This window comes from Momordica charantia, assembly GCF_013281855.1.
Source record: "Momordica charantia cultivar OHB3-1 chromosome 4 unlocalized genomic scaffold, Mcharantia_2.0 BLBB01000004.1, whole genome shotgun sequence".
NCBI classification, from domain to species: domain Eukaryota; kingdom Viridiplantae; phylum Streptophyta; class Magnoliopsida; order Cucurbitales; family Cucurbitaceae; genus Momordica; species Momordica charantia.
Genome location: NW_028275162.1, coordinates 21,577,447 through 21,593,105, shown reverse-complemented (window position 1 = coordinate 21,593,105; position 15,659 = coordinate 21,577,447). Strand labels below are relative to the sequence as shown.

At 34.7% G+C, this 15,659-nt stretch overlaps 2 protein-coding genes across 6 annotated transcripts; both read right to left on the bottom strand.

Moving 5' to 3' along the window:
- Positions 1-1,114: 1,114 nt before the first annotated feature.
- Positions 1,115-4,095, bottom strand: LOC111015605 (F-box/kelch-repeat protein At4g19930-like). Its single transcript, XM_088123180.1, is given in 4 exon segments — positions 1,115-1,320; positions 1,406-1,641; positions 3,149-3,744; positions 3,747-4,095. Coding segments are annotated over 3 exon segments (828 nt in total). The 5' UTR covers positions 3,948-4,095; the 3' UTR covers positions 1,115-1,320; positions 1,406-1,610.
- Positions 4,096-5,039: 944 nt separating this feature from the next.
- LOC111015624 (choline/ethanolaminephosphotransferase 1) lies at positions 5,040-14,360 on the bottom strand. 5 transcript variants are annotated; one of them, XM_088122755.1, is made up of 20 exons: positions 14,199-14,360; positions 13,555-13,747; positions 13,329-13,488; positions 13,185-13,235; positions 12,701-12,778; positions 12,471-12,546; positions 12,341-12,363; positions 12,145-12,245; positions 11,173-11,267; positions 10,984-11,052; positions 8,638-8,707; positions 8,122-8,185; positions 7,997-8,037; positions 7,828-7,912; positions 7,268-7,330; positions 6,101-6,159; positions 5,961-6,013; positions 5,743-5,815; positions 5,457-5,501; positions 5,040-5,334 (listed from the first exon to the last, which is right to left on the bottom strand). In XM_088122755.1, exons 2-19 carry the CDS (start codon positions 13,689-13,691, stop codon positions 5,480-5,482), a joined length of 1,320 nt encoding a protein of 439 aa, XP_087978881.1. In that variant the 5' UTR covers positions 13,692-13,747; positions 14,199-14,360; the 3' UTR covers positions 5,040-5,334; positions 5,457-5,479. The 5 variants fall into 5 exon arrangements, with proteins under 5 accessions (XP_087978881.1, XP_022146400.1, XP_087978879.1 ...); XM_022290708.2 differs by having other exon boundaries at positions 13,329-13,338; positions 14,199-14,359; XM_088122753.1 differs by having other exon boundaries at positions 13,185-13,488.
- Positions 14,361-15,659: the final 1,299 nt, after the last annotated feature.

The following is a 15,659-nucleotide window of genomic DNA, read 5'->3' as shown; positions in this document are numbered from 1 at the left end:
GATGTTTTTTCGAGTTGATCCCCTCTGGATTGAGCCCATGTTTTCCAAAATTCCAATACGAGAAGCATATTCAACTTCTATTTATTATAGGTTTTGCACTCTCAAAAGTTCCAGGCATATTGAATTACAGAAAGAGATGAATGTGTACTTCTTGCTGCTACAGGGCAAGAAAGAGAGGAACTAATTCAAGCTAATTCGACGTTTGTATAGGGCATTTGTGGACGGGACGAGTACGACATATTCCAGGGACCGATCCATCTCATTAAAGGATTTTGTGGACAGAGCACAGACCTCAGACCAACCGATTAAACTAATTATTGTAGAGTTTCCCGGGGACGTATAGAGATAGGTGTCTTAACCACTTGAATCATGTTAGTAGATATTTGATTTTTATTACTTAAGGCTCCGGGCAAAAGTAAAAATCATAAAATCAATAACCATATGTGAAAACTATATTCTCAGTTATATTGCAACAGAAAGTTATTGTACATGACCAATTTCATGACTTCATTTAAAAACTTACTTTTTCTATGTTTTTTTAGATTCGACTAAATGTCATGCAAATTCTTTTTTATTCTTCTTTTTATAAGAAAACACCTAATTAGAAAAAATTTATAAAATGGAAGAGATTATCTAGCTTATAACGAGTTATAGAACTCGAAAAGTTAGTAAAATACTTGACATACATACTATGAAACAACATTGTTTAGCTACTAAAAACAACAACGTTCTCACTATTTTTTTCATTAAGAGATAATCTACTACTTTTAACTAATGTAAGCGAGATTCACTCAACTTTGTTGCTTTTGTCCTTTAAATAATATCGACCTTTAATTGATTACAATGTAACCTCTTCTTTAAGTTTGAAAGTTAGTTTAACTACTATCGTGTTTCATGTAGTTTCAATTAATTTGTTTACTTTGGGTAGTTCGACTTTCAAGATGTCTAATACTGGTCCATTTGTACTTCTTATTTTAATCAAAATTTAGTCTGTTGTAACTATTTTTGAAATATCCATTTTTGTTGTTGTACTAAAAAAAAGCGACTATTTTGATCTCCCTTTATTTTCTTTTCTATCTTGTAATTTTCAATCACAATTTTAATACACGCAACATTACAATCAGTAATTTTCTTGAAGTGTGATAATAAATTTGTCTAAAAAATTTATTTTATGTAAAATTTGTGTTAGAATCTAGGAAACAGTGACCAAAATAGTTAGCTTTTAAAATCACAATTGATGCAGGATTCTACCGAGCTACTAAGATCGGCCACGTGGCAACTGTTTGAGCTAATGAGGTGCGAGCTCATGCAAGGTATGACCTACAAAAAGAAAGCAAACACTTTGACATTCAAGTCAATATAGGCGCAAGCTCAAATAGGTCGTTCTCATAGTAGAATTGCGTACCTGATCGGAGTAGCGAAATGTTCCTTTTATAGGCGATGGGGGGAGACAAGGCCGTTGGAACCACTCTGACCAATAGTTATGGCTGTCAGGCCCCCGAATCGATTATCAGACATCAGGTCGGTTGAATAGAACTTGGGCGATTCTCCATTTGAGTTCTGATCTCTAGCTCGCGGACCTGAGTTATAGTTCGTTTTTCTCAATTAGCCTAGTTTGGACAGATCCACGAAGGTACTGACCTGAATTGATTGGTCCACATGTTATGTTGTATTTTTTCCTCTAATAAATATATAGAGATTAAAATAAACCAGATTAAAATAAACCATTCGAAAGTATAGAAATTAAAGTCAACAAACATCGGACGTATATATGAATCAACATAAACATTTTGTTAAAAAATGATCAAAATGAGTCGAAACAGAAGTAGAGGATTAAAATAGTAGTTGTATATATCATATAGCATTTAATTTTTTCACATATATTTTAAAGAAAACAGACAAACAAACATAGCAAAAGCAAACTCTAACCGAAAACGTGAAAACCGATTGAGCAGTCAAGCAATTAGAGAGGACAGAGTGACAATATTCTCTTCGTAAGCATCAAAACTACAATCTGTAACAGCAACATCATTAGCCGACAGCCATTCAGACAGCCCACGAATCTCCACTCCACGAAAACGGCGCCGTTTGATGTCATAGTAGAGCAGCCGTGGTCCCTGTTTCCCCATGGATTTTTGAACACTAAAATCTCTTCATCGCCATCACTCACAGAGCCCAGAGGAAGAGGGAGACGAGAGGAGCAGTGGTCATCATCTTCCGACGACATGTCGTATTGGAAAGTGGCTTCCTTAAGTTGAACCCAGATGTGGTTCTGGTAATCCTTCAACACCCACATCTCAATCTAATCCGAAGAACTGGTTTTTAGAACAAGTGCCAAACACGTCCCAACTTCCACCACATGCTCTTCCTCAATGTGAACTGCATGGCAGTTTTTTTTTATTTGAGTTTACACGCTTGTTTTTTGTTTCTTTTTAACTCCCAAAACCAAGTTTTAGTTTTAGGGTATTAATTCTCTTTTTCCCTCAACTGTTTGATATTGTATCTGATAGGTCTAACTCTAAAATAAAATTATAATATAAACTAGTATATGGTGTCAATTTTGTTAATTAAAAGATTGCTCAGTGAGTTAATTTAATGTTACCGGGCTGAAAACAATTAAATTAATGAATTTAACCGAGTAAAATATATTAGATCAGACACGACAAGTTTAAGGGCCTAATTAGAATCTTGATAGAGTATAGAAATTAAATCGCACTAAATAATTAGTTTTAAGTATCTATGGATAAAAATGTTGGGTTAAATTACAAGTTTTGTTTCTAATTAGACTTTTAAGAACTGTGTCTAATATATAAATCTAGTTGGGTGAATTTAAAAAGTATGTGTATTATTTTTTTTAGTAAAACATAAATTGGAGATATATAAAGGTTTGAACTTCCAACCTTAATAGAATGTTATCAATTATAGCTAATTTATTCTCGTGAGCAAAAATATGCATATTAGATCCCTAAACTTTAAATATTGTGGTAAAACTAATTCAAAAAATATAAAATAATATCGAACTTAATTTTTCTAGGATAAAATCAAAATAGTTATCCAATAAACCTTAAAACTTTTAATCCCTAATGATAAATTTATTATCCAACCAAAAATGAATCTTTAATGAAGAGGGGATTGTTAAAGTTTATACCTTTGTTGTTGGATGAATGGTTGAGGAAACGGAATGGAAGCAAACTCCTCATCGTGGAGATTGAAGACCAAGACAAATTTCTTGGGGTGTACGACCCAGTGGATTCCGCCATTAGAGGCACAGCAAGGAGAAAACAAAGCACTATAAGAACTACAGAAGAACGGGATCCGACGAGGCCGAATCCGCCTCCATTTCCCAGACCCCAAACTCAACACTTTAAAAACCATGCCACTCTCCGACATCTCAAGATTGGTGTCAATAAACCTCCAAATCTGCAAAACCTTGTACTCGTCGCCCAACGCATCGTAACCAAGATGGTACAAGATTTTAACTTTCTGGTTCGTGGGCGCGTTGGGAGGGAGAGGGATGATGTCTCGGGCACGGCGGTTGAAAATGTAGGCGGGAAGATCGGGGCGGTCGGAATAGAGGTCGTTTGGGAAGTGGAGTAGGAGGAGGCCGTTGGCGGGTTTGACGACTAGGGAGTGGCGGAGAGGAAGGGAGAGGAGGTGTGTGAGCGGAGGGAGAGGGCCGAGGGCGGCAGAGAGGAGGTGGTGGCAGGAGGAGTTGGGTTGGGAGGCCGAGATGAGGATGTGGGAGAGGAATCGAGGACGGAGGCGGCGGAGAGGCGGAGAGAGAGGAAGAGAGGACGGGAGGTGGCGGAGTTCCATGATTTGGAGACGGAGCGGAAACGGAGGAGAGATTTCGTGGGGAGTTTCGTGAGGATGTGGAAGATTATGATGTCTTCGGGGAGTTGTGGGAGAAGAACAAGATGATGTTGATCATCATCATCGGAGGCCATTGTTGATCATCCAAGTTTCTTGTGTTGGTGGTTATATATTTGTGGCAATGGTATATAATCTATATATGTTGGAACAAACAAAATGGTTTGTGTGTTGGAAATTTCTCCAAATTCATCTATTTTATATCACGCAACAATGTAGTTTTTTTTTAGCCAAAGCAACGAGGTAGTTATATGTAGATTTTAAAAGTCAGTTTTATGGAAATTTCAATAAAGAAATAATATCAATTTAATTAAGTATTTGATTTAACTCTCAAGTCGATATCAAACTCATAGATGTATGTAAATGTTGATACGTGAACGAAAATTTAAAACATTGTTGGTATAGATATTTATTTTTTAGTTAAACTATTAGTTTCAATTTAATCCTTGAATGTTTAAACTTGTGTATGATGTATCTCTAAATTTTATAAACTTTCAATTTGATGAGTCTCATAATTTTTTAACACACTCATCCATTTTATGTCTAATAGAATTTGACGATACTAAGAAATAAAGACTTCGATAGGAAAGTTTTGTTTTTGATTTTTTTTTTAATTTTTAAATTATATATATGTGTGTTACATATTTGAGAATAAATTAAAGGGTTGAATTTAACTATATTTGATGGTGATGTTTTCATAGTCATATAGTCGAATACTTAATTATATTGTACGTGAAATGGAGATGGGAGTGTTATAGAAAATCCAAATGCATAACATGTATTTTAGTCATTTATTTAATTTAAGAAAACGAAAACAACATATAAATGGTTTAGTTTTTTAGTCATAACATTGAAGAATTATCATTTGATAATGTGCCATAATGTAGTTTTTTTATTAATTAATCTTTTAAAAAGCTTCAATATGTATAATTATCCCTTAAAGATTGAAATGGTTTGACTATTAGGTTGATTACTTGACTTGAAATGAGTTGTAGGAAAAAAAAAAAAAATTGCATTTGGTAACTATTTGATTTTTTAAGGAAAAAAAAGTTATTATCAAATTGAGTATCAACAGAAATTTAGCAAAGAGAAGTGTGGATTCCCTTCAAATAGCTCTCCACCATGTTAGAAGTAGCATGTTAAATTCAATCCATTTGAAAGACAGCCAATGATACTCCATCATCTATCTTCTTCACTAAAAAATGATGAAACGCTACAACAAGATTTTATAAGTTCCTCTTTCTAGAGTTAAAATTGAGAATATCAATATACCTAAAATAACCCTATACCGATCCGATAAATCATCAACCAGAGTAGGGGATGAATTGAATTACAATCACTGGATTGAAAAACTATCCTTAATTTCATCCAAAAATGATATCAACCAAAATCTCAGTAATGCAGAATTGTTGTTTCTCTTCATAAGGAGAAATTTACAGCTGCATCATTCCAACTTCCAGTTGGCTGAGAGAACATTTTTTGTTATGAGCATCAAAATCAATCAAGAACCAAATGCAAAATAATGAAGTTTTGGAAATCATTAACTGTAATGTGGGTTTGATCATAAAGAAAGTTTTAAAACTTACCCCAAGTAAAACTGCAGCCAACTCTATGCCTCTTTCCTGGTTATCCTGATGAATAAAAGCAAACAATAATTAAGAGATGCAGGATAATATAAGAAACAACATATACTACAGAAAGATATATTTGTTTATTCATTACAGAACAGAGTCATGTGAAAAGTAATAATAATCTTCATCGGAGTTGTTCATGCCAAAATCAGATTCGGTTTCAATTCGTATTTTGTCAAGTAATTTTGGATTTTCAATCTCATAGAAAAGAAATGAGCTGTAGCCGAAGTTTTCTTCCCACCTGAAGCAATAGATTCCCAAGGCAGTGGTGATCTCATGAATGACTGAAGTGGCGAAGTGCAGATACAGAGCAACTGATGAAACGGAAAACGAAAAGAAGAAAAGATCAGAAATCGTGAAAAATGCCACACGACTTAGAGAGGTGACATTTCACAGACCTATCAAATGCTCGTTATAGAGAGGGCTGGAGATGGAGAGAATAGTTAAAAATAAACATACCAGCAAAAAGACAATAACCAAGAACAACCAAACTTTCATCAACTAAAGGTATCCTGCCACACAGAATAACAGAACTTTATTGTCAGTATAAATGATATGCCATTCCATCTTTGCAAACTGTACAACCCGTAACCGCATACCCGTCGTTAAGCCTTGCTGTGAGAGCATTTGCAATGGCAAGAGGAAGAAATAATAGCGACTGCATAGATGTTAAACAAAAACATGTATTTTATAATCTAGCTTCAAACTCAGACTCATCAAGATCATATGAAGCAGTTGAAATAATGAAGATCTTAAAAATGAGCAGACAATTTCCATAGAAACTGAACAATAACACATAATACATAAATCCGTCATGGTTAGAATTCAAGAAAAATTCGTAGATACTTGCTACAATATCCTTGTGGATTTTGCTTTAAAGGTGCACGAGCTCATTTACACCTATCTCAAGCTACTGTACGTGATAACTGATAATTACTTCATCTTACACCATTTACCAACGACCATTTGATCAACTGAGGATAGTTTTATTCTAAATAATTTTATGAAAAAATTTCTTACTTTGAAAGTTATTCAAGAATATTTTGAAAGTTGTTCGAGCATCATTTGTTTATAATTATTTTATGTGTGTAACATCTAACACTGGTTTGAGTCACTAATTCATGCCCATCTCTAGAATTTCTGAGTCAGTGACTAATACTTCAACTATGAATTATGCTCTTTACAGACTGGATAGGCAAAAAAATGTTATTCATTCTATTTTGTTAGATAATTTCATCAAACACTGGTTTAAGTGAAAATTTTTCATTACTAAACTAAAGGTCAAATAAAAATACAGCAAAAGAGCAAGGCAGGATAAAATGTTTTTTTTTTTTTGAAATCCATGTGTCCGGGCCAGTTTGTGCGCACCTCGACTAATCACGGGTCAACCGCCTGACCTTACGACATTTAGTTGACAAGGTAACTCGTAGGATATTAAATCCTAGGTAGGTGGCCACCATGGTTTGAACTCGTTCCCTCTAAGTCCTTTACTATTTACAAAGGCCCTCATTGACCACTTGAGCCATCCCATGATGGTTGGCAGGATAAAATGTTATAATCATGTCTCTTCATGAAGATTTTCAGAACAGCACGATAATTTTTCGAATAACCAGGCTTGAAAAGTCAGTTGACTCAATGCAAAGTCCATAATTTGACTACATAATATCAGAAATGAAAATCAACAAACTCTCTTTTCTGTTTCACGTATTGGTCAGCGAATAATAACAAGTTTATACGTAATATTTTGGTTCATAAAAGCAACATACCATGCACATTCCAGTTTTCAGGCCCTTGGGCTCATCACAAAGATGAGCTAGAATCATTCTACCCTGCAAAACACAAGGATTATATTATTAGAAATCCTAGAGTTCATTATATTCAAGTCTCCAACTCCCAACTAATGTATGTCATCAAAGCCATAAAATGGTTCAACATTAAATATACTTCCAACTATGAACAACCCATCCATGGTGCAGAACGCTTGCCTATTTGACATTTATACTGACAAAAATTGCAAGAAAAAGGGTCTGGCTTAGCATTCCATCAAAACCTCCATTTTATAATAATAACACTAAAAATACCAACTCAGTCCTCCAACATCCCTGCCATAACTTCTAAAAGATAAGAGTGGATGCAGGAATACCTGGATCACTAACATCACAATGTAAACATGGCTGCCCAAAGTCAACTTAATGAGCTTAATGAAGTTCCTATTCATTGCATTCTTATAACGTAATTATAAGTTCACCTCTCTTATGGGTGTAAGATCAAATATGACAATAACAATAAAAGGTGGGCGGAGAGAGAGAGAACACCTATGTCTTACCACTAGGAATCCAAAAGCAAGTCCAGTTCCAGTTATAACCAGATGCGGATAGTTTCCAATAATGCCAGTAGGTGACAAATAATCCCTAAATGAGAGATATAAATGTTGTAAAAACAAATATGATTACTATAATGTACTAAGTGAGGGAAAGAAATGTACTGAAATTTACCATGCTAAGACTCCTCCAACGAGTACCACAAAAGGGTAAAGCTGTATGGACAATGAAACAAAAATCTTTTTATTATTACAATATAACATAGATAAACCAGAGTTAATAGACAATGTGATTATTACCATCGCTAATGCTAATAGCATGTTTCCTTTTCTTGCCTGAACGACCTTGTAAACATTGTACACACTGCACAAAAGCACAAGATGATAAGGGGGGTTTTTGGCAGATTTTCCAGTTAAGGGTTCTCAAAGTCAAAATGGGAAGGTCATATAAGTTGACAGAATTCAGAAAACTTATCATTCCCTCCCTTTTATAAAAATCATGGAAAAGTTTGGGTGTGTAAATTACTGTTGAAATGCGACAACTTTGAAAAAGGTAACATGTTTTCACTTTCTCTTAAAACCATTATATATTAGCTTTTCCAATTATTGCACTTATTTCTACATAGTCAAAAGTATCTGTACTTGAGAAGTCTGTCTTATTATCGATATCATAGTAATTGTTTCAGATCAAGATTATATTCTCTACATACAAAATTATTAGATTGCTTCGCTGATATTGAAATTTGTCAGAACTTAAATGCCGAGCAACACATGAATTCGATGCTATTAAAAAATTAGAAGAGAGGAACAACATACTTGAATGCAACTGTAGGAACGACACCAAAAGCAGTCAATAAAATCAGTGCAGCTTTGAATGTAGGGATATCTGGAAACAAATTTATAAGAAATGATCAACACAATGAGAAGAGTGAGTAAGTGAAATGCAAAGTGTATGAGTACTTTTGAAATGTGTAATAGCCTGTAAATCATGAAATAACAAAAGGAATTAAAAAAATGAAATTTCGCACAACACAGGAGAGGTTTAAAACACAGATTAGATATGCAATCAAAGGGTAAAAAATATAACAAAATAAGTTTTTCATCCAAACGGATTGAGTTAAAGGATTTTGTCCCCAAAACCATCTTAACTTAGAATAAATACTTTGACATAAATATTTGTGCGTCACATCTGAAACTTACAAAATTGCAAACCAGAAACTACAAAAATGAAAAAGGTACAAAAGTAGGCATAGGGAAGCAATAATAGAAATAATGGAAAACAAAGGATGCATGAAATTATAAACTTGACTTACCAAGGAATAAACAAATGAATAAGAGAAGAAAAGATTCAGTTTTTAATCTCCAAAGGCATCTAGGTGATAAAGAAAATTCAGTTTTTAAGGTGTCAATGGGAGAAGGGCTCGTTTCTCAAGGATCCAATCACTTGCAACTACTCATGTGCTAGTTATCCAAGAATTTGTGCCCACTCAAAGAGTAAGCAATTTAGCATATATGAAGCTGGAATGTTGGAAATGGCAAAGGGAACTTGGTTTTCAGAAGGAACCTTCTTGATAGAGAATTTGGGGAGTGGCTAATGGCTATCATTATGATGACAGAGGTGAACTTCTGTCCCGTGGAAACGATCTTAGGTCTAATCCTTGAAAAAAAAGCTAAAGGCACAAGCTAGCCTCAATCGAGATCAGACAGCATTGAAAAGCTCAAGCCACAAGCTATCCCCAATAATCAAGATAAAACAGCATTGAAGACTACCTTTCTTGTTCCACGACAAGCTTATGTAAAATGTTGGTCTCGAACACAGGCGCTCAAGGGGGGCTAGAGACTGCTTCTACCACTAAGCCAAAGGTAAAACTTCCACGACAATTCCACGACAAGCTTATGGAAGAATGAAATATTCTTTCCCCTATTTTACCACCCTTGCTTATATGCAACCAGTGGAGAGCTTGATCTATGGTTTCAAAAATGACGGAAGAGGAAAACTTGGCAATTATTCTATGGAAAATGTTGCTGGTAGGTTTGGTGAGACAGAAAAAATAGAGAAAATGTAGAAGTTCATCCCTTCTTGAAGTTAGAGGAGTTGGATGTCAATCAGCAGATGAAAGTCTCCTTGTGGATTAATTTCCCTGATCGCAAGACTATCACCAATTCCGAGGGGAAGAAGAAGAAGAAAAAGAAAGCCAGAGGACAAAATTCTGCCCACGGGTTGCAGAGAGTTAGCAAATTTGGTGTCTAAATCTCTCTTTCATTTTTTCGTAATGAAAGTTCGGTTTCTCGTTAAAAATATATATATATATATGTCTGCAATATGTTACGGGTGATAAAGAGGCCTTTATGAAAGCTCTTGAGAAGATTCCTTCCACCATGACTCAAGGAGAAGAAAGGAATGTACAGCCGAAAACCCACTAATTTTCAGTTGGAAGGGTCACCCAACTCAAGAACCATAGGTTTTTCCAGCTTTCATTTAAATTTTTTAAACTCTTTGTTGAATTAGTGAAAGGTTACATGGTGAAATCCAATGGCCACAAGCCCCAACAGGAGGCTCACCACAAATCACAATCAGCTAGAAACAGGTATAATTAAATAAATAATCTATCAACAGGGTGTACAATACACTGGTTAGAAGCTATGAACTTAGCCAAGTCAAAGACTTCATCCCAACTCCTGAATTTGTATAGAAGGCCTATTAATTCCTTTATAACTAGAATTTCAAATAAATGGCTTTTCTTAGCCACACTGCAACTGCCATATAATTTCTTCACTCCTCCATCAAAGCGCAACTAAAACTTGGGGCTGAACTTGGAATTTGGAAACTGTATGCATTATTTCATTTAAACAAGACATGCATTTTATGCCCAATGGCCCCAATCTATATACAATAAAGTGAACCAGGCCACCCAAAAAGGCATGAGACAACACAGAGCAAGATAAATGCAACCAGAAGAGCCAAGTACAGCTGCACTAGAATCTTGCATATAAAATTGAAGTACAAAGCTGAAACTTCAGTATAGAAACCGGTCATAGAAAGTGAGAGAGAGAGGGAGGGAGGATAATATTCTACAAATGTTAGTTAGAAGTGCTGAGGGTTTGTATATACAATAGAGAGCAATTTCATTGGTAGTTGGTACACTAGATCAACAGTCTTACCATGAAGAAATGGAACCCAACTAAAAATTGGTATGGACTTCCCAAACTGCTCAGTCCACCACCCAGCACCTGAGAGTTAGAAGATATATTCAGGACTAGTTATGAACTTTTCTATCAAGTTGGCAGAGGATCACATATTCAAGGTAGAAAATCATAAAATGAAATTGCAAGCAGAGAGAAGGAATATACCAACAAAGGTAGTGAAAAAGTGACATAAATAAATCAGCATGAGACCCTCAGTAGGTCCATTTACAGCAGGAAGAATTAGAGTATTGGTGAAGTAGCTGTACTCAAAGATGAAAATTCAAGTTAGATGTCTCTTTTGTAATTTCATATTATCAATGAAATTGTTTCTTTCAAAAAAAAAAAAAAAAAATTCAAGTTAGATGTCAATTTTTATTTCTTCGAATAAGCATATATATTGGAGAGGGGGTTGCTACAGGTCCAAACCCAACCTCAAAGTTGGGAAATTAAATTAAAGTACCTACCCAAGTTAACAATCGTCCTTATCTAAATTGGCAGAAAAATAAAATCTCATGCACACAATATATGCTAATTATGTTATTACACAGTGGAAAAAAAAAGCTCTCCATCAGGATTTCCATTAAGTTGTATGGCAGGGTAGATGGAAGGATGATGAGTTCAAAGTCTACCCAGCAGCACTCAAATCACGATAAAGATGCATAATCACACATATCATCTGCCAAAGACAACTATTACCATCTGTGAAAGCACAACAAGGTCTACAACTGGAAAAGGGGACCTCTCTAGAAATATCAAATTCCATCCTTTTTCCATTTTTTTCATAGAAAATGGAGATCTTGCATTAAGAGAGCAAGGTGTAACAAAAATGGGGGAGATGAGGCTTCCTAAATGGCTTTATTTTATACAGTATTTTCTTTGAAAAGTTTTATCGAGGGAGGTCATTAACAGCAACAGAGCTCTAAATCCCATAATTATATTCTATCCACTCCCTGTCCCTGCAGTTTAACAAGAAAAACTTGATAATAAAATGCACTAAAGCATTATTTTGGCTTAAGTAACCAGTACATTATGGCAAATAAAGTAGGTCTTTAAGAACAAAACTCATGAGGGCTGAGACATTGCCATAACTTATAATAATTTCTATCAAATCAAGATAACGTGGCACAACAAACTTACTGTTCCCATGTTGCACCATAAAACGGCACAGATGAAAGTATCCAAAACCAGAAAGAAGATCTTCCACACATGGCGGTGCTCCCAAAAGCTAAGGTTTCAAACTGGTATCAACACGAAGAAACAAAAAAAATATATATCTATATGAACACCGGGAAGGCCTGGAAATACAACAATAACCAAGTATCGGGATACATACCGCACAGGCAAGTGCATCACATCCTGGAAGACAGAAAGAAGCCCAATAACAACAAAGTTTCAACATTAAACTTCAGTGGTGCGTAAGCAAGAAGCAGGAAGCACGGGAAGGGGGGAACCATAAATATTACCGTGGTCAAAAAGTTCTCCCAATGGACTTGAAGAATTTGTCCTCCGCGCTTGCTTCCCATCAACAGCATCAAAAGTCTTGTAAAACAGGGATAAAATATATATAAGTCAATTAGAAACACTTCAATAGATGTCAAAATGCTTGATGTCCAAGCGATCTATGGGTGGGACACCTAAACACGCCAACCAAGCAAAAGTACAACAGAACTCAATATATAACATTAGAACATACCTGATAAAGAAAAAGAAGCAATCCATGAGCAAAATGAACCCACCTTGGTGGAGGTGAATCCAAATGAGGAGAATATATCTGATATGAAAGTGCAGTTAAAACAAAAATATGAGACAGACTAAGGGATCAACGAACCAACAATAAATATTAAAGAAAACTACGAATAATTTAAAGAACTACGATGCATTAATATGGCAACAAATATAACAGCACCCCGTGTGATATTTGCCCATATTTTATCGATTTCAGGTATGCTGTCCCTATGACATTTTTAATACAAATAGGAAAAGATTTAACGACAAGTGAAAATAATTTAAAAAGCACCAAAACTAATAAAACAAAGTCTTGACATGTCTTAGAACATTTATTATTAAACATTACAACCAAGCATCGCAAGATTAGGGTGATCATAGTATAAAAATGACGGCATTAGGAGCGAAACATAAAGAAGAGCAGTTAAAAGGGAATAATGAATGTTACTCACATAACCAAGAACTGCTGATGTGACCAAAAACATAAATCCCATAAGAGTTATCTGGAACGAGAGCATGCCACAAAGGAGAGAACATATTATCTCGAAAGCCAAAGCAAAAGGTACAGTATAACAATCGAGGAAATGCCAGTTTACCATGTTCGGACTGATGAAATCATCCAGGAACACAAGTGAAGTGAGAACAGAGGAAAATTGATAGGTCAGCACATCATCAGAAAGAAAGATTACCAGAAAAGTATATGTAATCAGACTAATGAAACCTCTCCAGTTCGCATCTAAACACCATGTCCAGTAACTGAGGGGAAATCTTTTATTGAATTTACAGAATCACTACTGATAGAAACAATGAAGCTCTACTTACGGCATCCATAGTGGAAAGAAATTGACGAAGCGACTCCAAAAGGGCTGCAGTATATATTTGGCGACGTAAGAGTGATCAACACCACTGTACTTGTATCTGTGCAGCGTTGCAATCCCATGTGCACCAATGTACCCCATTTCCTCAAAATACGATCAAAATTTTGCTGCAGAAACCAATCAACTCGCCGGAAAATCTGCTATATGGGAGATAAATAGTAACTTGACCCAACCAATATAAGCCTGCGGCAGTACAGAATGCAGCATCCATTGAAATGGGTATTCAAACATAAAAAACTTTATGCATTCGAGCAATTTCAAAACCCTGAACGGCCTGAAGGCACTAACCCATTTAAGACTCAAAAACAAAAATTGTTCGTTAATGTTTTAGTTAGAACAATCACTCATCAAAAACAGATGAGGCGATTCATAACGATGTTAAGAGTAACTAGCACAGAAAGCACGGATCCAAAAATGAAATATCTCGCGTAACTTGAATCTTGAGTGAATAATGAACAGAAACCAGTTCACAATAATTTTTAAGAAATCAGATTGGATGCACACATAAAGGTAACTTCCTACAGAGACGAAACAATGAGGAAAAACGGAAAAAGAAAACATTAAAATGAGAAGAAAAAAAAACGTTACCTGATTTGTAGTCGCAGAGAAGATTGATAGAACGAGAGATCAGGAAATGGAGGAGCCCTGAGGAGGGAGAAAAAAGAAAAAGATATCTTTTATCTCCCGCCCCGACGTTGGGTCATTTCTCGTACAAAAGGGAAATAAATGGTTCGACTTTCTTACTCTACTTTCATTTTCCTTTTTCCTTTTATCGATTATTTTATACAAACTATAATCTTTGTCCTATAACCATAATTCTAATGACCTTTTGCTAATTAACGAGTAGTTTGCGAGTGATTTTGGTATGACCAAAATTTGACATAACGTCAAAATCACTTCTCTCTTGTCATGATTCAATGGGGTAGGTTCATTTTTTATTGTACCTTCGGGTGTTGGTGCAGTGGTAAGAATTTTGAATGTTAACATCCAAAATCTAGGTTCAAGTCTTACTGTGTTTAAAAGTAAAAAAAAAAAAAGTTTATTTATTTTTAATCTTTATAATTGGTTGGAATAATGGAAAATAGAAATATATGAGAATTCAATAAACTAACTTATCAAGATTATTCGAATCTATTATAATGATTAGAATAGAATTTAGAATAAAGCAATAAAATTTATGTATTCTACTCGTTATGTTTTGACAAATAAAAAATTGATTTTATTTTTCTAATAAAAGTGAATTTTATGAAAGTTTAAAATCATTTTTTTGAATACAACATGTGGATGCGAGGGATCGAACCCACAATTTCTAATTGAAAGAGATATATATCAGTTACCGTTTTATTAATCACACTTCCGAACTTAAAAAAATTCAAATAGGTTACCATTTAAATTGGATTTGGTGTAGTCTTTCTATGAATACGATTAAATAAAATTGTTAGATGACATGTGTCATATAATTATTGGTAAAATATCGGTTTATTTGACAGTGACAAAAGCAATTGTCACCATCTAGACAAAATAAGTGGTATATGCTGGATGCTCTCTTTCTTAAATAACATATTATATTATTTTTATAATTAGGTCACTTTATCTTGTATGATTGATTTTTTTTTTTATTGCCGAGGGAGTGTGGACTCCAACATTTAGTCTCGTATGAAGTTTAACCTTACTTGAATTGAATTATGCTCAAGTTATTATTTGTTTGATCGAATTTTTATTTATTGATGGTTACTATTTCTTACTATTTCCTTCGTGTGATTATGCGTTTATGTGTTGTCTTAATTTTGATGTGATACAAGTTCATTTGTATTAGTTGCAACACCCAAACTTAGATCTAAAATATACAAGTTTCTTATCTAAAAAGAAGATGTGGAAAATTAAGATTCTTCTGTCTCTATCTTTCAGTTTTACACGGTGTGAAAACACCAAATGGTTAAGTTCGTGAGAGAGACCAAGACCCTCCAAATCTAACTTTTTAGTGAAAAGATTATTAGCTTGCTCTCTCTATTACTTTACCTAAAAAAAAACACGTACTCATTGATTTGT